General features: G+C 37.3%; 2 protein-coding genes across 16 annotated transcripts; both read left to right on the forward strand.

The window, feature by feature from the left end:
* The first annotated feature begins 1,155 nt into the window (after positions 1 to 1,155).
* LOC147834887 (uncharacterized) lies at positions 1,156 to 4,185 on the forward strand. The gene is made up of 4 exons (XM_087274385.1): positions 1,156 to 1,245; positions 1,404 to 1,463; positions 1,546 to 1,594; positions 3,303 to 4,185. Exons 1-4 carry the CDS (start codon positions 1,173 to 1,175, stop codon positions 3,466 to 3,468), a joined length of 348 nt encoding a protein of 115 aa, XP_087130511.1. The 5' UTR covers positions 1,156 to 1,172; the 3' UTR covers positions 3,469 to 4,185.
* Positions 4,186 to 8,541: 4,356 nt separating this feature from the next.
* sh2d5 (SH2 domain containing 5) lies at positions 8,542 to 20,111 on the forward strand. 15 transcript variants are annotated; one of them, XR_015501937.1, is made up of 10 exons: positions 8,542 to 8,610; positions 11,642 to 11,765; positions 12,356 to 13,414; positions 13,680 to 13,754; positions 16,051 to 16,197; positions 16,835 to 17,035; positions 17,667 to 17,896; positions 18,235 to 18,340; positions 19,012 to 19,168; positions 19,258 to 20,111. XR_015501937.1 is itself a non-coding variant. In XM_087272353.1 (10 exons), the coding sequence occupies exons 2-10, from the start codon at positions 11,681 to 11,683 to the stop codon at positions 19,447 to 19,449; spliced, it is 1,191 nt and encodes a 396-aa protein (XP_087128479.1). In that variant the 5' UTR covers positions 8,542 to 8,610; positions 11,642 to 11,680; the 3' UTR covers positions 19,450 to 20,111.
* The last annotated feature ends 1,480 nt before the right edge of the window (positions 20,112 to 21,591 follow it).

Consider the following 21,591-nt stretch of genomic DNA (forward strand, 5'->3'; position numbering starts at 1 on the left):
CTCTGCATGTGGATTTGGGAAGCTTTTAAATTTGGGTAGGCAAAATTCAGGCGGAAATCCCAAAATAACACTGGAGTTTAAGTGGTACAAGTTCTCGTAAATTGAAACTTTGTCAGTCCAGTTTTCAGTTGAAGTTCAGTTCAGTTCAAGTGGTGCTCGCTGCAGAGCCATTTGGGCGAGCTAAGCTCCAGCAAGGGGGAACTTGAGCTTGAGCTCCACCTTTTTTGCACTTCTTCTATGAGTGATGTCACTGGGGGTAGGGTTAGGGGTGGGGTTGGTGTACGCATTAAAACAGCTTACAGGAGGAGGAGCGAGAGCTCATGCTCCCCCTCGCTGGAGCTCAGCTCTGCTCAAATGGCTCTGCAGCGAGCACCCTCTCGTTCAGTTCGCTGTGGTTTCATTTTGACTGCTGAAAGCCCAAACACTGAAGAGCAAATCTATTGATGCGCAGCTCCACAAATTCCAAACCAAGCTGTGACGAGGAACAAGCTTCACTAAGTACTTTGAAAGCAATACTTTGTACCAGTGGTTCTTAAACTTTTTTTCACAAAGTACCACCTCAGAAAAATATTGCATCTTCAAGTATACTTTCGGTCCCACTTTATATTAAGTGGCCTTAACTAATATGTACTTACACAGGAATTAATAGTTTGTTACAATGTACTTATTGTGTAAATACATGTATTTATTGTGTACTTATGCTTGATTAAATACATATATGTAATTACATCTGTAATTAACTTCTGTAATTACATTTGTAAATACACTGTTGACCATCCCTTACACCTTAACCCACCCTTAAACCTACCCATACCACCAAACCTGTCCATAACCCAACCCTTATCCTAACTCAAGAGCACCACAAGTGTTCTCAAATACATTATGAACACAGTAAGTACATTGTATTTATTTTTTGATGCAAGTACATAGTAGTTAAGGACACTTATTATAAAGTGGGACCATACTTTCTTTAGAATACACTGTATTGTGTTATATATTTATGTGGTTTTAATTTATTGACTTGTCTGTTTCATTGTGAATCATGTCAAGGATACATAATGTAAACAAAGATATCACAGTTCAATAAATATTGATCTGGCCCTTTGCGCCACACTGGACCCTGGTGTTATATAAAGTCAGTGTGAATACAAGCTTCTGTCTATCTTCAGTGGATGTGTCTGCTTGCTGTAGACTGCACAATGTGGATTCTTCTAGCTGGGTTTGGGGTTCTGGTGCGCGCTGCAGGTAAAGTGTTGTCTATGTCAAATACAACACAATTTTAAGACTGTTAATCTAGTGGTTTAGTAGCTGAGTCATGCTAAATGTAATGCAAGTATGCAATATGGTTTTTGTCTTGGTTAAAGCAGTGGTGATTTAATGAGTGTGAACTCTCTGTTTTCTAGATGCCACACCAGTTCTTGGCAGAACATTTCCTGATTTTGGAAAGATGTATAATGTCAAAGGTATATTTCTGCCTCTTTACATAGATCACTCCAGTACAGTGCACTTCTTTTTCAGTGTTTTACGTGTATCTCTTTTATACAGGTGTGGTGTCTTTGCCTCATTCTGAGATAGAGGAGCCGTTTGAAGCTTGGTACGATCTTGATGGGAACAGAAGTCGCATTGGCTATCGTAATAGCACAGTGCGCACCTATCAGATTGGAAATGACTTGGATTTTGGTGGCATTTACAAGATCACACGAGTCCTTCCTCCCAGTAATATTAAGTGTTTCCAGCTTAAAGGAACTAAAGATGATCCAATAGAGCCGCAGGAAGCAATCCCTGATGCGCAGAGCTTTGAATTTATTTTTAATTTGTATACAATGCTCTTCAATATGAAGGCCCACACCAAATTATTTAATCATTTTATTTAATTGTGTAAATGTAGCGAAACCTATTTATTCAGTTTTTTTATATTAATTTTAGTAACATTACTGAATAATATGTAAATCTTTAGATGATTTAACAACAAAACAATTTATAAACTAATATTGCTGGTCTTTTAGTGAATGTATTATATGAGAGGTGCTAAAGCTTTTTTTACTTATCAAGTGGACCCAATGGGGTTCGTATTCTAAACACTTAATAAAAGATAAGTTTTTTTTGTTTTGTTTTTTTTTACTATTTTTCAGGAACTTATAACCAGTGGGAACAAAACAAACAAATAAAAAATACATAAATATACATATGTTTACATAGATATATAGGCTAATACACAGGTGTCAAACTCAGTTCCAAAAGGGCCGCAGCTCTGCACAGTTTAGTTCCAACCCTAATTAAACACACCTGATCAAACTAATTGAGTCCTTCAGGCTTGTTTGAAACCTACAGGTAAGTGTGTTGGAGCAGGGTTGGAACTAAACTGTGCAGGGCTTCGGCCCTTCAGGAATTGAGTTTGACACCCCTGGGCTAATACATCCATTCCGCACATGCATATCTATCTACATAAATGCATAAAAATATTCAATTAACCTCATCAAAATAAATAAGTCTAAAATAAAACACAATAAAAGATTGCCAAACATATTTTCACAATGATGCATAACCTCTAGAATTATGCAGATGTTCAATTATAAACAGTTATGATGTCATTGAGGAGAAAGCAAGCCATTTACTCATTTTCTTTTCGAAGGTCTCTAATTGGAATCGAAGTACATCTCATTTTTTCCATTTCCTTAACTTCTGCTATAAGTTTAAACCATATACCTTTAGTTGGTGGCTCTTCTTTATACCATTTTCGGGTTTTTGCTTTTTTACTTGTTGCCAAAAATATTCTAAATAGATATCTATCTTGCTTTTTAAGATTAATATTCAATTCAATTAAATTCAGCTTTATTTGTATAGTATCTCCTAGATAAAGTACTTCAAATGATCTAAGAATATGGAGATCAAAAATATCATTGATGTCGGAGTGCACCATTTCCCAAAAATTATTAATTCTTGAGCGCTGCCAGAATATATGCGCATGATGTGCCTCTTTTACCCCACAGTTCTTCCAGCATGGATGTGTAGTCCCTGCTTGTAATGATTTATTTTTGGTGTGATATGTTTGTTTTTTATGCGTTAGATTTTCATCTCATATATTTTCAAAACCATTCCACATACATTTGTAGATTTTTAAAAAGAAATATGTGCAGAAATATATAAAAAGGCTGCAGATACTGTCTGGCCCTACTGATATGTTTTAAACAATAAGATAATTATTTTAAATAAAGAATAAATTCAGTGATCTGCATTGCAAACTAAGCAAAAGTTTGAGTGTCTGTGTATGAATGTGTACAAAATCTTTGTTTGTTTTGTAGTTTGAGAAGATGGAAGATTGCAAAGGTACTCAGCGTGAGGTCTGGAAAACCATCACAGAGGCTGGCCATAAGAAGAACACATACTGTCTGTGGGCAGGGGCGAACTGGCCATCTGGCAGACCGGGCACTTTCCCGCTGGGCCGACGTACTTTTTGGGCCGGGCTGATCATCGTCTTATGATCTGATCGGCCCATAAAAGGCTTAGCAGCCTATCGTTTTTTTTTTTTTTTTTGCCTTATTAATTGACGCTGCTGTGATCTGTGACTCTCTAAAAGTAAGACGCTTTTTTCCCGGACAGACAGACTGGGCCGGCCATTTTGACACTCTGCAGCCCATTGGCTCTTTTCTGTATTGACATTGGGCTGGCCCAATCACAAACTCCTATTTTGGACTCTGTGTGAGCGTGCGTCGTCTGCGTGTATTTGTCAAAATAGTCGAGAGTCAGAGAGAAGAAACAGAAGGGAGGCGCATAGAAATCACGGGAAATACACCGGCGTTTCATTTAGCGGTTCTGAAAAGTTCTCCCTCCATTCTAGTACACGGCTAAAAACGCAAATCACGTGACCACACACTCTCTGCCAAGAGCTGCAGCCAGTAGTTCCCAGTTCAGCGAGTGAGCATAAACCCCAGGTGAGAGTATAGTGCAGGGGTCACCAAACTTGTTCCTGGAGGGCCGGTGTCCTGCAGATTTTATCTCCAACCCTAATCAAAAACACCTGAACAAGCTAATCAAGCTCTTACTAGGTATACTTGAAACATCCAGGCAGGTGTTTTGAGGCAAGTTGGAGCTAAACCCTGCAGGGACACCGGCCCCCCAGGACTGAGATTGGTGACCCCTGGTATAGTGCATGTCGGCGGCTGGCCTGACCGCAGTCAAAAACTGGTACGCGTACCACAGTTTGAGAACCACTGCTCTAGCGTAGATTTACATTTAAATTTAGTCATTTAGCACAATGGTTCTCAAAGTGGGGGTCGGGACCCCCCGAGGGGTCGCGGAACAATGAAGGGGGGGTCGCCTGGTGATTTTCAAAAATCAATTAATTTTTATTAAACCTTAAGACTTACTGTTTTTTATCAATAACCTACTGAAGAGAAAAAAATAGTCGTTTATAGTTACTATAAACTATATAGTTACTATAGTAGCTTATAGTTACTAGCTCTATTGGATTGTGACTTCTCGGGTAATTACATTATACTAAAGACAAAGCAATAATGACAGATGCAGCAGATTTTGTAACACCAGGTTAAACTTTCTAGCCCATTTACAGCACTGTCATACATAAAAAAACAAACAATAGACTTGGGTCTATTGGTGTGTTTGTGCGCGTCATTGCATACAAGGTTTCTGTATTTATAACCACCACCTCAGAGAATATTGGGGGTCACGAGTCACTGGCATTGTCATTTTGGGGGTCGCGGGCTGAAAAGTTTGGGAACCCCTGATTTAGCAGACGCTTTTGTCCAAAGCGACTTACAAATGAGGACAAGGAAACAATTTACACAACCAAGAGCAACAATGAATAAGTGCTATAGGCAAGTTTCAGGTCTGTAAAGTCTAAGAAGGAAAGTATTACTACTTTTTTTTTTTTTTTTGGGGTACAGTTAGTGTGATATCCAGAGAGGCAACTGCAGATTAGGAAGTGAAGTGGAGACTAAACAGTTGAGTTTTTAGTCGTTTCTTGAAAATAGCGAGTGACTTCAGTTCATTCCACCAACTGGGCAGATTGAGCGTGAGCGTTCGCGAAAGTGATTTCTTCCCTCTTTGGGATGGAACCACGAGGCGATGTTCATTCACAGAACGCAAGTTTCTGGAGGGCACATAGATCTGCAGAAGTGAGAGCAGATAAGAAGGAGCTAGGCCAGAAGTCGCTTTGTAGGCAAACATCAGAGCTTTGAATTTGATGCGAGCAGCAACTGGCAGCCAGTGCAAACGGACTAGCAGCGGAGTGACATGTGCTCGTTTAGGTTCATTGAAGACCACTCGTGCTGCTGCGTTCTGGAGCAGTTGAAGAGGCTTGATAGAGTTAGCTGGAAGCCCAGCTAGTAGAGAGTTGCAGTAATCCAGTTTGGAGAGAACAAGAGCTTGAACAAGGAGTTGAGCTGCATGTTCAGATAAGAAGGGTCGGATCTTTCGGATGTTATAGAGTGTGGTCAGAGAAGTTTAGTTGGTCATCAATCGTTACTCCAAGGCTTTTCACCATTTTGGATGCAGTAATGGTTGCCCCATCCATCTGGATTGAAAAGTTATGGTGTAGAGTCGGGTTGGCAGAAACTACAAGCATTTCCGTTTTTGCGAGGTTCAGCTGAAGATGATGATCTTTCATCCAGTGTGAAATATCCAACAGGCAGGCTGAGATGCGAGCTGTAACCGAGGGATCATCAGGATGAAAAGAGAGGTATAGCTGGGTATCATCAGCATAGCAGTGGTAGGAGAATCCATGTCTCTGGATGACTGGACCTAGAGATGACGTGTAGATGGAGAAGAGAAGTGGCCCAAGAACAGAGCCTTGAGGTACCCCAGTGTTTAGATGCTGTAGGTTGGACACCTCTCCCCTCCAAGACACCCTGAATGACCTGTCAGAGAGGTAAGATCTGAACCATTGTATAACAGTGCCCGCAATGCCCAGTGACTCAAGCGTAGATAGCAGGATCTGGTGGTTGACAGTATCAAAAGCAGCTGACAAGTCCAGCAAGATGACGACTGATGATTTTGAGTCTGCTTTAGCCAGTCTGAGATCCTCCACGACCAAGAGCAGGGCAGTCTCAGTTGAGTGGCCTTTCTTAAAGCTGGATTGCTTGTTGTCCATGAGATTGTTTTGAGTAAGAAAGTCCAGGACTTATATCTGCTCCACAAGCTCCGCATGACTCTTCCTCTGGCTCTGCGCCAAGCAGATTGATTTTTAACATCTTATGAGGTGATGTAGTAAAGTAATAATTCTAAATAGACTGGTTTAAACGTACGCTTCAGGGATTCTTCCACCTACTACTAGTGGTATGTGTACCACAGTTTGAGAACCACTGCTTTGCTTTAAAGTATTCAAGTTGTGAAACAAAAGTTTGTCATCTTATCAGCATCACCTCAGGAAATGTGAAATTCAGTGGCAAATTCCTTTCCTTGTTCAAACACGCACGGAATTTTCCAAGGCAAACACACTTTAATCCATTGAGATGTTTACATAAACCCCTTATAACTAGCTGTGGGGTCAATATCATTATAAAGTGCCCTTTGTTGTCATCACAATCATGGAGTTATTTTGGCCATTTTGTGTAATAATACTATTCTGGTTGGATACAAGTAATGTATAAGTACTTTAATGCACTTTTGTACAATAATAATTGCATTTAAGTTGGTTTTCTTAATTTTATTCCACTTTCTTCTAATGCATCACTGTCCTTCTCTTGTGTCCCTCATGCTGGACAGCAGACATCAACCCAGCCTAATAATGATAAAAAAAACACATAATCAAACAAATTTCCACTTTCCTTTATTGTTGCCATTAGTTAATAGCAAATAAAAAAAGGTTTTTGCCATTTTATTTGTATTTTTACAAAAATATCTTTAATTTCATATTTGTCCCTGAACTTCTTGTCCACCCTGTCATTATGGGTCACTTGGCCCTTTAATTACTAATATGATGCAATCAGTGACATCATCACCAGAGGGTTGACATATTTGAACTGAGATCAGACCAACATAATCAAGAAGAGTAAGTACTTTGTCTTATTTTTCATGTTTATCATCATTATATGTTCATTGTTTGATGTGGTCACGCATAACATGTCCACCCTGTTGGCGTGAACATCTGAAAAGTAAATATTTTTTTCGCCAAATGTTTGTTATATTTTTCAAAATACTTCAAAGTCACCTTCAAGTTAGCTGGTTATGCTAGCTAGTGTCCCACCATGTGCTTAATAAAAGCAGATTAGCTAAAATTGTCCACCTTGTCATTGTCCACCCTGTCATCAAGGCTGTTATGACATCAACCGCTGAGATGGGTAACATAAGACTACGTATCACATTTAATGACAATTTAGAAACAATCAAACTGATTGTGAAAAACGTATTTTACTGTATTTAATGTGTGCTAATAAAATACTTTTTTTTTTTTGAGAAGTATGGGACTTAATGGAGCTGAGATAGCAAGGCTGCTAAAGAAAGCAGTATCTTGAGGGAGAGAGAGCCAGGTGGCAAAGAGACAGGCAAGAAGAAGAAGAGTGTCAGTGAAATAAGTGAGCATGAGAGGAGAGAAAAGAGAAAGAGATGGAGGGAGGCTAAAAGACAAGCCAGAGCACAGGCCAGGAGGAATGCTTTGCCTGTGTCAGATGGACCACCCATCTCTCCTGAAGCTCAGCATGAACCAGGGCCATTCAGACTTGTATGTATTCCACAGCATGTTTTATCATTTAACTTGTTTTACTGTATATGACCTTGCATCATTGTATCCTGTAGGGACCTGCACTTGCTGCAATAAAAGGCACCACTAAGATCCACCAAGCCATCAGTGTGGTCCCTGGAAAGATGAATATATATATATATATATATATATATATATATATATATATATATATATATATATATATATATATATATATATATATATATATATAAAAGAGAAGGGACAGAAATATTTTCCAAAGGTGTTATTTTTAGAATGATAACACTGTCAGAAATATTTGCTTTCTGTATCCATTTGTCCCTGAAAGGGTGGACATATTTTGTAAGTTGGTCCAAATGTTTTTGCTTATAATTGTTTTATTAAAGGTCCAGGAGCTAGACCAACCAGCTATTGCTGAAGTTCAAAGTCTTCTTAAAAGAATAAATATGTGGTTTAACGAAAAACTTGAACACTGTCTTTAAGAAATTTTCATCTGTCAAAGGCACTCTATGGTGATATGACTTGTTTTAATGTTTGAATGTTAGCTTTCACAAAAATCAGAGTTCCAAGGGACTATATAAAAGCCAAATACTATAGAAATTCACTGTGAAAAATACTTATACCATTAAAAACTAATGAAAAATAAGTGTAATTTCTGCCAACATTTGGTAAACTACATATTCCTATGATAGTGACTATTGCAATCTTATTTTGTGTTTAACAAAAATAGGATTTAAACCACTTGGGGATGAGTAAATGTTTTAGTTTTTAGTGAACTATCCTTTTAAAAGTGAACGGAAGTAGTGAAACCAGACGGTTTGATTCATCTCTGTCACTAATTAGCTATACATCCATGTGTAGGCGGAGAGTTTGATGTTGTCATATCTTTTCCGATGGATCCAGTCTGGATAGGCGGGATTTAGGGGATTAAGGTGAGTCAGGATTGCAAAACCCTCAGCGGATAGTCGACCCACCCTGCCAGATTCAGTCGCGTGGATTAATGTTTGTGAGTTTGTATTTTCTTCCGTCTGTTTTACTGTAATTGCAGCGACTTTCTTGAGTTCCTACTGAACCATGCAGGCATTGACTGGTAAAAAAAGTGGAATTCTAAATATTTAGTTTCGCTTTTTGTGTGAACTGTTTGGCTCTTTCTCAAAATGCACAAACCCTTTTTTCGAATCTAAACGGAGAACAACAGTCTTATTTAATTTTAGGCATTTCTGTAGTGGTTTGCGAGACAGTATGTACATTTGAGGGTTGTTTAGGCTTTCTTTTTGTTTTACTACTAGTGTGAAGTTACTATTGGAGGAGTTTGTAATGCAATTCTGGATTGAGGTTGGTTTTGTATTCGTTCAGTGACAATTTGTCACAACTCCATTTAGTGTTTACCACGCTACTTTGAATTTTCGGTCTGAAATTGTATGTAAACACGACTTCAAAACAACATTAGCACTGTTTAATTGAGTGTGAACAGTGTTGTACTTTGATTATCATTGGCTGCTAATGAATTTGCAAATTATACTTTTCTGAAATTAGCCTAAATTATTTAGAAAGTATGAAAGTCTGAATATAAAACAACTTGAGCTCAGTAACCAACGACTATCAACAATATTGTTCTCAGTGAAGTAAATAGTGCTAATGTTGTTTTGTGGTGGAACTTGAATGTAACTTTCAGACCAAATATTCAAAGTGCCTTGGTAAACAATATAGTGCATATCAAAAGTTGTCACTGAAACAAGTGCAAATATAAAAGCAACTTTACCTTAATGAGGATTGTTTAGGAATTATTTCTTTCTAAAGTTCAAATTTTGGAGGAGTTTGTTAAGTCAAGTTGTTTTTATATTAGCACATTCCTTCAGGGATAACTCCATATGATGAGCCTCTAAGTGCCATCTGTATTTGTTCTAATATAAGCATTTTTCTCGGGCTTCTATGTCTTGATTCAGTCATTTAACTTTTATGGCAAAGGACAAGTTATTTTTTATAATTTTAACATGAAATAACATAAGCACAAGAGGCTGAGAAAAATGCTCATTGTAGAAGAAAATTCCAGATGGCACTTAGAGAATTTTGCCTCTGAACTCTTCAGATATTGTTTGCCATGCTGCTGTGAATATTCGGTCTGAAATTGCATGTAAATATGACTTCAAAACAACATTAGCATTATTTAATTGACCATGAACAATGTTGTAAGTTGATAGTCATTGGCTGCTAATGTGATTTCACTATTTAGAATTAGCAAATGATACTTTTCTGTTTGAATGTGCGAATATAAAACCAACCTTACCACAATTTTGACAATTTCTCAGAACAACAGTCTGTCATTTCATTTTAAGCCCTTCAGGGGTTTGCAAGACCGCATGTACCTTTAGGATTTCTTTCTTTTTATTTTAGTATTTGCGTAAAGATAAACTATTGGAGGAGTTTGTAAGGTGAAGTTGGTTTTATATTCGCTCATTTGTTCAGTGACAACTTGTCACAACTCCATATATTGTGTTTACCACGCTGCTTTGAATGTTCGGTCTAAAGTTGCATGTAAATATGACTTCAAAACAGCATTAGCACTATTTAATTGCCCATGAACAAATGTTGTACTTTGATAGTCATTGGCTGTTAATATGATTTCCCCATTTAGAATTCGCAAAGGATACTTTTCTGAAATTGTTTTATTAAGGGGAAAGACTAAATGTGTGAATATTAAACCAACTTTACCTCAATGTGTAACTTTACCTTAATATTAGCAACCAACGATTGTCAAAGTACAACATTGTTCAAAGTCAAATAAATAGTGCTCATGTTGTTTTCAGATTATACATGTATGTGATTTCAGACCGAATATTTAAAGTACCATGGTAAACAATATAGGGAACATGTCACGAGTTGTCACTGAATCAGTGTGCGAATATAAAACCAACTTTACCTCAATAAGGATTGTTTAGGATTTCTTTCTTTATATTTTACTACTTGTTTGAAGTTAAAATATTGGAGGAGTTTGCAAGGTCATGTTGGTTTCATATTAGCTCATTCGTTTAGTGACGAGAGAGATGCAAAAACCTTATTTTTCTCAGGCTCCTATGTCTTGATTCAGTCATTTCACTTTTAAGGCAAAGAACAAGTTATTTTCATCATTTTAACATGAAATAACTGAACATAAACATAAGAGGCTGAGAAAAAATGCTCATTGTAGAAGAAAATTCAAGATGGCACTTAGAGGTTTTTGCATCTGAATTCTACCGATATTATTTACCATGCTACTGTGAATATTCGGTCTGAAATTGCATTGCAAACATGACTTCAGAACAAAATTAGCACTATTTAATTGACCGTGAACAATGTTGTACGTTGATTGGCTGATAATGACGACAGAATTTGCAAACATTACTTTTCTCAAATTGTATTATTAAGAAGAAAGTCTGAATGTGTGAATATAAAACCATTCTTACCTCAATAGGTTTTACCTTAATATTAACTTAATACTCAACTTTTACCTTAATATTAGCAACTAACGACCATCAAAGTACCATGAACAATGTTGTACTTTGATAATCATTGGCTGCTAGTGATGATAGAATTTGCAAAGGATAATTTTCTAAAATTAGCCTATATTATTAAAAAATATTAAACGAGCATTACATGAATAGGTAATTGTACTTTAATACTGGCAACCAATGATCATCAAAGTACAACATCGTTCACAGTCAAATAAATAGTGCTCATGTTGTTTTGAGGTTATACTTGAACGTGATTTTAGACTATTCAAAATGCCATGGTAAACAATATAGGGAGAGACTGGAGAGAGCATGTCAAAAGTTTTCACTGAACCAATGTGCGACTATAAAACCTACTTTACCTCAATGATGATTGTTATGATTTCTTTCTTTCTGTCTTACTACTTGTGTGAAGTTAAAATGTTGTATGAGTTTGTGGACAAACTTGTTGACCACCTTTTATATTTATGAACAGTAGAAAAGGCAAACACCACAACCAGGTTCAGTTTGGAACATGGGTGAAACAGCTGGAAGAGAGCATGGGACTGTTACAAGATCAGCTGAGGTGAAGATTTGAAAATACTTCAATTCTTTAACACATTTCAAGAGTTCACACTTAGCTGATAATCAATAAAGCGTATTTGGCATGCTGTCCCGGGAGAGAGCCCTGAGCTCGTAATATCCTCGAGCCCGGGGCTCCCTCCCGTTAGAAGGGCGAGAGGGGAATTCAAGGTCAGGTAGGTCTCAAGAACTCCCCTGCTTGTCACCGTGAGAAGTGTAAACTCAGGTTGTATTGGGTGATAATTTGTTTTAGTCGATTGCTATGGTTTATGTTTTTGGACGGTGGGAGGAAACCGGGGAACCCGGGGAAAACCCACGCAAACACGGGGAGAACATGCAAACTCCACACAGAAACACCAACCAGCCCGATGGGTTGGACTAGCGGTGTTCTTGCTGTGAGGCAACAGTGCTAGCCACTGGGCCACCGTGTCGCCCGATCAGAAAAAGTGGGAGGATGTAGGGGTGGAAGGGGGGGAGCTTCAAGACGAAGATAACTGGAGTGGAAAACTCAGGTTATTTATAGAGCTTCCGTAATCATCTAATAGGGCTGATTACGGAGCTAACAAGGAGCCAGCCGTGTTGATTATAAGCACGTGATCCTCTCGAAATTAGTTTATGAATAAACCACACTTCATTAAACATGTACACATAGTTTAAGTTCTTTTATTTATAGAGTACATTTATAGAGTCACAAGACTGACCAAAGTGCTGTACATAAGACAAAGTAAAATAAAAAGACCGGATATAAGAACAGAAATGAGGCGAGAAACGACTGAAAATGTAGCAGTAGAAAGAAATATTAAGATAATATTAAAACGCCAAGCTTTAAAGGTATGTTTTATGGAGTGATTTGAAAATAGTGATGAAGCCATTCTAATCTCTAGGGGCAAGGTGTTCCTTAACCGAGTATCCACCACAGAAAAGCATTGTCCCCTCTACGTTTCATCCTGGACTGAAGAACTAAAAGCAGATTTTGATCACTTGATCTAAGAGATCTCATGGGAGTGTAAAAATGCAACCGCTTTTAGAGATAGGTTGGGGCTGGATTATGAAGGGATTTAAATACCAATTAAGGCACTTTAAAATCACTTCTGAATTGGACGGGGAGCCAATGAAGGCCCCTTAGCAGAAAATATGACCACATTACCTCAATTCTATTACAGATGAATCTCGCAGCAGCATTTTAGACCAACTGAAGGCGGGAAATTTAAGATTTTGAAATGCCACAGTAAAGTGCATTGTAGTAGTCTAATTGTGATGTAATAAAAGCGTGGACATCTGTAGTGTGGTGGCATGTAAACATCACATATATGCTATAACATTGCAGGTTAACCATGTCTGTATATAATACCTTGTATTGTAACTTTTGACTAAATTTGATTGTAATGCAATAATATGCACCTTTTGTTTGGCTGCTTTGAAATAATTATTATTGTAAAAAAGCGATTTTCATTGAATAATACAGTTTATTTCAGTTTAACTTTAAATCTGATTTTGCAATAAGCCAGTCTTGATGTTGTATTGACTTTCATTCCGCACATGTGACAGTGGCATTGTGAACTCATAGTTTTGTTGCTTTAACCGAGTAAAATCTGCATTTGTCTAGTACATTGGCTCGTTTCCTGTGGATGACAGTTGCTTGGATGATCAGATTCAACAGCTGCACACTCAGCTGAAGTCTCTCAAGGTAATTTGTGTGCTGTGAAATGAGTCTCAAGAGTATGTTTGCTTTTCATATTTGTTTACCATGTGAAATTACACTTGACTGAATAAATTTTTTAATGGTCTTTAGAGCCTTTACATCTAAATGTGTATGCACTTAAAATTAGTTTGTGCAGACAAATACAAATTATGCACATACATCAGTTTTTAATGACTTGCTATTATTGTGCAAAGTGGAAAGTAATTATAATAAAGATAGCTGGATGATTTACGAACATCTGTATCTGCAGAACTGCAAGAGCAAGCGAACCGTGTCTTTGAGATTTTCTGTCAAAGGAGTCAAAGTTTATGATGAAGATGAGACGGTAAGATGGTGTTTTTCTGTCTAGTTTGCCATATACATTTAAAATATACTTTTGCAGCTTGTTTAAACTGCTTATTTAAAATGAGTTTAAACAACATTCTTAATTCTTTTGTAAAAACATTATTGTTTTATGTTCAATCCATTATAAAAGACAATTAAACAGGCCCGTTGGTGAAGGGGGGGGGGGGGGGGTTCTTTTTTTGTGCCTCATTTTCTATTGAATTATGAAATTTAAATACTGCATTTTAGTGACATTTTAAGCACTATTCTGAATTAGCTTGTCGGAGGGTCACCATAACCACACTTTTTGACTATTTTAGCTAAAATAGTATTCAAATTAATTTGATTATGGGCCACTTTTTGGTGCGTCACATTTTTATATTGGTCATTTTCTTTGTGTCAAGAATAATACTTAATTTAAAGTATAAAAATATTTGTTAGTATTGGCCAAAACTGATTAGCAGAAGTCACACCCAAGCTGTTTTCTCTTAAAGCTTTGTTGATGGGTTATTTTCACCATGATGGCATAGCAGTCAGAATAGAACAAATGAGCTCATGTATGGAACAAATTCTGGACCTTTGTTAGTGAGAGGTGGGTCTTCCGAACACCCCCCCCCCCTGGCTGTGGGCCTGTTCAATTAACTTAATCGATTTGTGTTGCAACAACATTAATGAAAAGTATGTCACAATTTTTTGGAAAAGTTTGTGCTAGTTGTGCTTCTTTTTTTAAATCTCCTACATTGTAAATCGGCAAGTAGTTACGTGGGAACCTCAAAAGAACTTCATAATAACCTAAAAACGAGGATATTAATCAACAAAATTTAGGAGAAGGATGCAAATATCTATTACAAAGATTTAAAGTCTCCACAATCAGAAATAGAGTAAGAAAATGGAAGACCACAGGAACAGTTATTATGAAGGAAAGATGTGGTAGGACCCAAAATACCCAAAGCACAGTTCTAGATCTACTAAGGAACTCATGCTCAGACATGATACAATGTTCTAGAATGTCCATCCCAGTCCCCAGACTTCACGCAAGGGTCGTTCACGCTCGGCACCCATCAAACCTGACTGAACTGGAGAAATGTTGCAAGGGAAAATATTCCAAAATGCCTACAAGACTTCAGGGACTTATCCTTGGTTATAAGAAATGCCTACACGCTGTTATTTCAGCGAAAGGTGGCTGTACAAAAGATTGATGTCATTATTCTGTTGGGGTGCCCAAATTTTTGCACCTGTCTTTTTTTTTTTAAACTTAAATTGCATCGCATCTGTTGTTTAAATGAATGTTATGTTAGAACTGAAATGTTGCTTCTTTCCTTAGGACAGGGATCACCAAACTTGTTCCTGGAGGGCTGGTGTCCTGCAGATTTTAGAGCTCCAACCCTAATCAAACACACCTGAACAAGCTAATCGAGGTCTTAAGCTGCGGTCACACTGGGCTTTTCATCCCGTAGACTTCCACTAATACGCACGCGAATGCGTCAGACCGGAAACGCAGGGTCATGGGTCAAGAATCGCAGGTTGCTGCCGTGCTAAGTTCAAGCTTGGTGAACTCTGACCTGCGAAATCGCATCACTTGACAGCATGAGACAATTGAGGATCCAAACATGACCTCTCTGGACAGAAATTTAAAACATGAAGCAATCGCTCGCTTTTTTAAATGTCTAATAAGCTTGTTTAATCCCGCCCCTTTTCGCAGAGCCATACGACAGAATTTCGCAAACTCAAACCCTGGTGTGACCACAGCTTTAATAGGTATATTTGAAACACCCAGGCAGGTGTGTTGAGGGAAGTTAGAGCTAAACCCTGCAAGGCACCGGACCTCCAGGGATGAGATTGATGACCCTTGCCCAAGGGTATAAAACTTATCCAAATGAAATGGCTGATTTGAAAGGCCAGCAGGCTATGGTTTGCAATTATAAAAATTATCAGGGGTGCCCAAATTTGCATAAAACTGTAAATATTCTAATTACGTTTGCTGCTTGTTCAAACTGTTTATTTAAAATGTTGAAACAACACCATTCTTTTTTTTTGTGTCAACTTGTTTTGTTCAATTCACTTAAATTTGTAAAAAATAAATATTATAACATCTTAATCGATTTGTGTTGCAACAACATGAAGGAATCGTGTGAAACCCAGCATTTTTTGTGTAAATTTTAGATGTGGGATTTTCTTTGTAAACATTTTCACTTAATAATACCTAGTAAGTATCAAACTTGATTACAAACTCTATTTTAATTTGACTTTATGAGTTGTAGGTTGTAAATAAATCTTTGTGGTGTGTTTCTCATTAGACGCTGCTCATGGCTCATGCGATGTGTCGAGTCTCGCTGTCCACCGCCCGTCCCTCTGATGCCCAGTTTGCCTTTGCCTCTCATAATCCTGGAAATTCTGATGCCCAGCTCTATTGCCACCTCTTCAGAGCCAGACATGCCCGTGCTGTAAGACTCTCCATAATGAAATCTCTCAACCACAAAGCTGTAACTGTGATTTAATCACTTCAGTTATAAAGCATTGAAGGCTGTTTGTAATATTGCATGTCTGTTCTAGATTCAGGGATTTGTTTTTTCAAGTTGCAGTAATGATCTTTACTGCCAAAAATGCTGAATTTTATCTGATTGCTTTGCTAAACACAGAGATAAGATTAAGAGGGTGTTCACACTTCATATGTCTGGTGGTTTGATTAAAACAAGTGTGTACTAATTTAAAAACGAAAAACAAAAAGAGGGCTTTCTGTCTGCTTTAAATCTAATTTTGACACAAGATGGACTAAAGCAGGGGTGTCCTGCAGATTTTAGCTCATCCTTGCAGATGTGTTGAGGCAAGTTGGTTTCTAGAAAGCCTAGTAAGAGCTTGATTAGCTAGCCCAGGTGGGTCTGATTGGGCTTGGAACTAAACTTTGCATGACACCCCCAGGACAGAGCTTGGACATGCCTGGACTCAAGGGATCTAGGATGTTTGTTTGATCTTTCTTTTTGTCCAAAATTATTTTACAAGTGCGAAAACACCCCAAGATACATACAGGAAAAAATGCTCAAGATTCTTATGTATTAAATTTTTTGTTTTTCCCAATTAAAGGCCCAGTTCCTAAACCTGCTTCTTTGCCGCTGTTTTCAACTGTATTTTCTGGAGAAGCACCCAGAGGAAGCTCAGGAGGAGTGTTCAGGGAAGAAACCGAGTCGAGCTCCATCGTTGCTGAACCAAGGGTTTCCCCTCAGTGTGAGCGCCTTGGTTTCTTTCCGCAGGGCCCCAACTCAAGGCCTGCTGCCAGGAGCTAAGGTTTGTTCTTACTGTATCTAGCATATATTGATTTTTAACAATTTAACTTATGAATTAAAAGCAGTTTGGGAATGTAAAAGCTCTGCAAAGAAGATTTAAAGTTTATTTATATGGTTGTCATGAGCATTTAGAGTGTAAGGATTAAAAACTAACCTAAAGCGCTATCTACTGATAAAAACAAAGCTCAGAATTTGATTAAAAGGAGAATTGCGTATGCATGTGATGCTTATTTTTTTTTAAATCACAGTCTATTTCTCAAACACCTTTTTAATTTTTTGTATTTTTTTATTTTTTGCGCACCCCACAGCTCTACTGTAACTAATCTTAACACCGGAGCTAAAATACACAAGTAATGGCTGTAAGAAGTAGACTAATAACAACTGACTGGGCAATCAGAGCAGAGAATGCTCACTGAGGGAGAGGGATTTATAGACAACAGATCCTGAGAAGAGCATGACCATGAATGAATTAAAATGTAAACCTTTTCTTGGAAAATGCTTAAATGACATGATAGGGGTGCTTTAAATTATAAATAACCCTCACTATTCCATTAACTACTACTACTTGAGTTTTTCTAATAGTTTGAATGCCATACTGTTCTGCATTTTGTTAATCTCTATTCTTTAAACAGTTGTTTTCACAGCAGAGCACCGAGCAAGTGAGCAGTCCTGAAGAGGGCCCTACTTCCTCTCCAACTATAGTTCGTAAAATGGCGATCCGGACCAAAGAGCTGCGCTCTGGAGCTTATCGCTCTTTTACGTTTACCCCCCTCAAACAGCGCCATCTGCAGGACAAACTGAGTGCACCACAAGGTGGGATGAGTGTTCATAGAACACTTTCGAGACTGAAAGAGTTCCTTAGGTAATGCACACATCTAGTTAAAAGTAGTTGGTTTAATAAAGTCACGATGGGTTAATTTGGTCATTGGTGGTTGGTGAGTTAAGGAGGTGGTGGGGATTTTCAGCTGCCACTATTATCATTATGTCTTATTTATTATGATAAGTCAGTATTATGTGTGCTTCTCAGAATATTACAGAAATTCTTTCCTAAAATAAAACTGAACTTTCGGTCAATCTGAAATAGGATCAGTGCAATGCTTTCTTTTGCCAAATAAAATAAACTTGGTCAAATAATTTGTGAAGCCAATGAGAACTGAGCTCCTGTGGGAATCTGAAGAATCTTTTGTTTTTGTGAACCAGAAAAGGAACAAGCCACTGCAAAGGCATGCATGTCTCGAGCTCCCAGTTTGGCCGAAACAGAAGAAGCACTGGCTCAAGCTGTGTGGTGTTGGGCTGGCGTGTCTAGGTCAGTATTAGTGCACAATGACTTTGACGTCTGTTGTTCGGTTAAACATCAGGGTTATAATCTGTTCTTTTTATTCCTCAAGTAGTATATCCTAAGGAGGTCATGTGATGCTATTTTAAATTAGAAGTTCACCCAAAAAATGACAATTCTGTTAATAATTCTTCACCCACTTGTCGTTCAAATCCCCTCAGACATGTGTTCATTTTCAGAAAACATATCGGGAAGTTTTATAAACTAATTTTGAGAGGATCACAGGCTTCTGATGCATCACAGCTGGTCTCGCATCATCAATCACTAACTAATCAGATGTTTCCAAACGCACATAAATAGTCTACTTTCCTTACCTTAGTCATCTTCGTTTTTTTGAAGTCCCCAAAGTCCCTACTGAACCGGTTGACACTTCTGTGCAGAGTTTTATAAGCAGTGTATCGATCCCTATAATTTGCCAATAACAAGTCGGGGGAGTTCATCGAGCTCTACCTTAGCTCAAACTCCCCTTTTGTCCTGCTAACGGAAGGGAGCCCTGGGCTCGAGGATCTTATAAGCTTAGGGCTCTCTCAAGGGACAGCATGCAAAACAAGCTTTCATTATCAATCATCGGCTAAGTGCGAACTCTTAAAATCTCTATTTAAAAAAATCTTTGTGTTGAGTATTTGGTGTTTCCATTACAGTGACTGTAGCTCCTCACTGCTGGCAGATGATGTTTTGGGTGCTTTCCTTCTCTGTCCTCATCCCAAAAAGCCCAATCGTGGATCTCTTATAGTTCGTTTTTCCTCTGGACTGGTAACTTATGCTATTAAGAATTCCAAAGGGAAGTTCCGGCTTGAGGTGAGCAAAGTTTTTACTAAACATTAGTCATTAATTTTCCTTTTCGGTCAGAATGTTTAATCTAGTCAATGTTTAATCTTCATTTACAGAAGTGCCACACTGACTTTGAAAGCCTTGCTGCTTTAATGGAGCACTACACAGAGTTCGGTGACGAGCTGGAATGTTCTCTGAGCTGCGCACGCGTCAACCACTGTTACGACTGGGAGGAGATGGTGAATAAGGGTTCACGTTTACTGCAGGACAACAAAAAAGGCACTTTTAAATGCCGAAGTTGGGTTTGAATCATGTATTTCTTTTTATATCTCATTTTTATGCTATATTTTACTTAGTTTTAGGTATTTGTGGAGCTGTTGATTTTAATAAGCTTCCCAAACAACAGTATCTCAGGTCACTGGCACAGTTTTTGATATATATCCTTTTTTGTTATTTTTTTTTTTTTAATGAACACATTTGTTTTTGCCTGTTGGCAGTAACCTCAACCCAACCTCTAAAACACTCACTTTATTGGTGTGTTTTTCTTTTTTTCTTAGGTTTTTTTTTGGTTGAAAGTTCTTTTATAGGGAAACAAGCACTTATGTTTTTCATGTCAGTGTCAGATTTAAATGTGTACTCAACATTTGTATAGAGTGCATACTGTATATATTTGTTTTACTAACGCTGTATTATGTCTTTAAAATCATGTTTTTGTATGTTGATCTTACATCAGGCTCTTTTTCTCTCTTGTTTTTATGATGGCAATAGTTTAAGAGAGAATATTTAGTGATAACTTCAAACCCCAAATTGTCTATCACCAATTTATTAACAGTTTTTTTTCTTGTACTAATTAATATTTTTGTATCTCTTGCACATTGCACCTCTCAAATACACACCGTTTCTATTGTTAGCTTTGCACCAATGTAAATGAAGTGATTTGCCTCCTTTACATAAACTGATTTTACACTTATAATTGCCTCCTGTAATGTTTTGCAAAAAAAGATTGAGTGTTACCAATTAAAAACACCAATTAATAATATATAGTTATCAAATTTTGACTAGATAATTTTATATATTGACATAAAAATGATCAAAATTTGATATCTATCAATGTGACACGGTGATTCGCCTCACAGCAAGAAGGTCACTGGTTCAAGCCCCGGCTGGGTCAGTTGGCATTTCTGTGTGGATTTTGCATGTTCATCCAGTGTTGGCGTGGGTTTTCCCAGGTGCTCCGGTTTACCCCACAGTCCACAGAGGTGCGCTATATGTAAATTGAAAAAACTAAATTGGCCGTGGTGCATGTGCATGGATGTTTTCCAGTAATAAAAGGGCTGTGTAAAATATATACTTAAGTTGATGGTTCATTCTGCTCTGGGGACGAAGGGACTAAGCCAAACTAAAATGACAATGAATGAATGATATCTATCAAGTATGTTATTCAACAGTCTATCAGAGTGACATTCATCAAGGCAGAACCTTTTTTTAATGGGAAATATACAGTAAAAATCTATAACACTGAATCTTTCTAAATAATATGCAATTAGATGCCATTTAAATTTAAGCTCATGTAATAAGTATGGAGGAGTGTCCATGATTGTCGTGGTTGTATAATTAAAAAATGTTTGTTAATGAACACTAAATGATCGAAGAATAAGTTGCATGACTATGATTTATTAATGTTTGAGTAAAATATAACTGGCTTTATAATCTAAACAGTCAATGACATTTGCTCCAAAATTAAAATAAAGGTAATTTAGAGCTTTCATTGCTTAATAAAATATATTTTATATAATTTTAGAACTTTTTTTCATTTTTAGACAATTATAAAAATGAATTTTAACTACAGAAGAGTTAGGAAGCCCTTGTTTGTTCTTTGCGAGCAGTTGTCAGTTTCTGAAAAGGAAAAAAACTTTCTAGAAAATGTTTTACTCAGATCCATAATTCAAGAAATCTGTGTGGTCTCTTACACGCAAAAAAAAAAACTTAAATCGACTTGTGTTGGGACAACATCGTGTGGAACCCTGCCTTTTTTACAGGGTAGGTGTATATACATGTATTTATTTTATATGTAGATGTAATTATATATTTATTTACATTTTATCTTATTGCAAGGGGCAGGTTTAGTGATTTGGGGGGGCTCAGCAATTCTAGCCATGAGGCCCAAACGTCTTAATATGCACCCTTTGTATTTATTTATTTATTTGTTTGTTTATTTCTGTTGTTGACATTTAACTCATCTCACTCAATCTTAGTTTCTAAAATTGTCTTACAATAATAATAAATAAATAAACTTCAAATAATAAATGGTTTCATTTTTAAAGCTAAATCTTTATCTGATTTGTCTGATGGAATACACCATTATTAAACACATTTGCACAGACGTAATAATTACAATGCAATTTTAATTACTGGACAAAATATGATAGAAAACGATGTTAAATATAAAT

This window comes from Danio rerio, chromosome 11, assembly GCF_052040795.2.
Source record: "Danio rerio strain M-AB ecotype USA chromosome 11, GRCz13ab, whole genome shotgun sequence".
In the NCBI taxonomy this organism is placed as follows: Eukaryota; Metazoa; Chordata; class Actinopteri; order Cypriniformes; family Danionidae; genus Danio; species Danio rerio.

Excerpts from the sequence above, each read along its gene's own strand:
- sh2d5 (XM_087272353.1), top strand. The coding sequence starts at position 11,681 with ATGGGTGAAACAGCTGGAAGAGAGCATGGGACTGTTACAAGATCAGCT. Across the intron at positions 13,755-16,050 it reads TTTATGATGAAGATGAGACG|ACGCTGCTCATGGCTCATGC; the intron begins GTAAGATGGTGT and ends GTTTCTCATTAG. Across the intron at positions 19,169-19,257 it reads AAGGGAAGTTCCGGCTTGAG|AAGTGCCACACTGACTTTGA; the intron begins GTGAGCAAAGTT and ends CTTCATTTACAG.
- LOC147834887 (XM_087274385.1), top strand. The coding sequence starts at position 1,173 with ATGTGTCTGCTTGCTGTAGACTGCACAATGTGGATTCTTCTAGCTGGG. Across the intron at positions 1,246-1,403 it reads GGTTCTGGTGCGCGCTGCAG|ATGCCACACCAGTTCTTGGC; the intron begins GTAAAGTGTTGT and ends TCTGTTTTCTAG. Across the intron at positions 1,595-3,302 it reads GAGGAGCCGTTTGAAGCTTG|TTTGAGAAGATGGAAGATTG; the intron begins GTACGATCTTGA and ends TTTGTTTTGTAG.